This window comes from Pundamilia nyererei, unplaced genomic scaffold (assembly GCF_000239375.1).
Source record: "Pundamilia nyererei isolate P.nyererei 1_Seehausen unplaced genomic scaffold, PunNye1.0 scaffold00029, whole genome shotgun sequence".
Taxonomy (NCBI): domain Eukaryota; kingdom Metazoa; phylum Chordata; class Actinopteri; order Cichliformes; family Cichlidae; genus Pundamilia; species Pundamilia nyererei.
Window position 1 is genome coordinate 1,618,713 of NW_005187430.1, and position 1,222 is coordinate 1,619,934.

General features: G+C 36.2%; 2 protein-coding genes across 2 annotated transcripts in view; one reads left to right on the forward strand and one right to left on the reverse strand.

The window, feature by feature from the left end:
• The window catches only part of nubpl (nucleotide binding protein-like), a 5,045-nt gene extending 4,499 nt beyond the window's left edge, over positions 1-546 (reverse strand). Inside the window, exon 1 of the mRNA XM_005728577.1 lies at positions 371-546. Coding sequence (XP_005728634.1) covers positions 371-499 — 129 coding nt within the window. The 5' untranslated portion in view covers positions 500-546. The remainder of the gene's footprint in view (positions 1-370) is intronic.
• Positions 547-556: 10 nt separating this feature from the next.
• Positions 557-1,222, forward strand: part of dtd2 (D-aminoacyl-tRNA deacylase 2) — a 15,052-nt gene continuing 14,386 nt past the window's right edge. Inside the window, exon 1 of the mRNA XM_005728697.1 lies at positions 557-571. Within this exon, the coding sequence (XP_005728754.1) occupies positions 557-571 (15 nt within the window). The remainder of the gene's footprint in view (positions 572-1,222) is intronic.

The following is a 1,222-nucleotide window of genomic DNA, read 5'->3' on the forward strand; positions in this document are numbered from 1 at the left end:
ATATATATATATATATATATATATGGTTCTATAATTAACAGTCAAGTATTTATGAAATCAATAACCACTTCCGGTTTAAAGTTTCAAAATTATCTTTTCGTGTTCTAAATGTGGGTGTTACAGCTAAAGTTTAGAACGCTACATAAAGGAGAACAGCAACATCTGATCAAGTAAAACCATTTTAACTCTTGTGTGTGTTAAAATAAAGGTATGTTCCGGATTGTTTAATTCCCTCAGTATATTTTACGATTGTCGCTTTTATTCTGAACATGTTATTTCCGGTCGTGTTGTTGAGTTTCCGTTTAGCTTATCACTAACAGAGAGCTACATTAACTGAAGTCGTACGAAGAGAAACACAGAAAAACATTACCTGGCAGCGTTTAAACTGTACACAGCACGTAGCTCCATGTTTTATTTCGCTCCCCGTTCGTAAAACCGAAGATTTATAAACTGATATTTTCAGTAAATGTGACAGTCTGCTGTATGCGAACAGGGCCATGTTTAGCTGTTTAGATGCCCCTCAAGTCGAGGCATGTTTGCGTCATAGTTGCGCAAAATGCGCATGCTCGTGGCGGGTGGGAGATTTGTCTATCCATCGTTAGCCCGTGAGAACTAAGCGCTTTCTAAAATTTAATATGAAACATTTAAAACTGTACGTCAAAAAGAAAGAAACTCGTGTATCAACAACACAGGTTTTAAAAATTATATTTTATTCTTCACTTTTTCCCCCCTATTTTGATCCTGAGTGGTGAAAGGTGCTGAAAAGTCAATTTAAGGACGACACTACAAGTAAATAGACGGGGAGGGGGAGCAAGTAGGTAAGGACGGTATGCGAAAATAGTGCGCAGTCCTGAACATGTCTGAACAGTTTCAGTTAACGTTGACACGGAAGTGGGTTAAATGGGTCATGTGTTTTCTTCTCATTCATTAACTTTATAACAATAAAAACATATAAGGCACCATTAGTTATCCAAGCATCTAAATATATACGGTTGAGCATTGCAACAGACGAAAAAGAGAGATAAAAAAAAAACAAAAACGAGAAATAACAAAAGAAAGAAAGAAAGAAAAACAGGGGCAATGTAGAATCCAAGAACCTATGCATAGTGTGAACAGAAAGGGAAATCATGATCCACATCTTATATAGGGAGGAGGCGTCCTTTTAACATGAATTGAACTTACTGAAAAGTGTTAAAAGTTTATGGGCTTTGTTTCATTTACA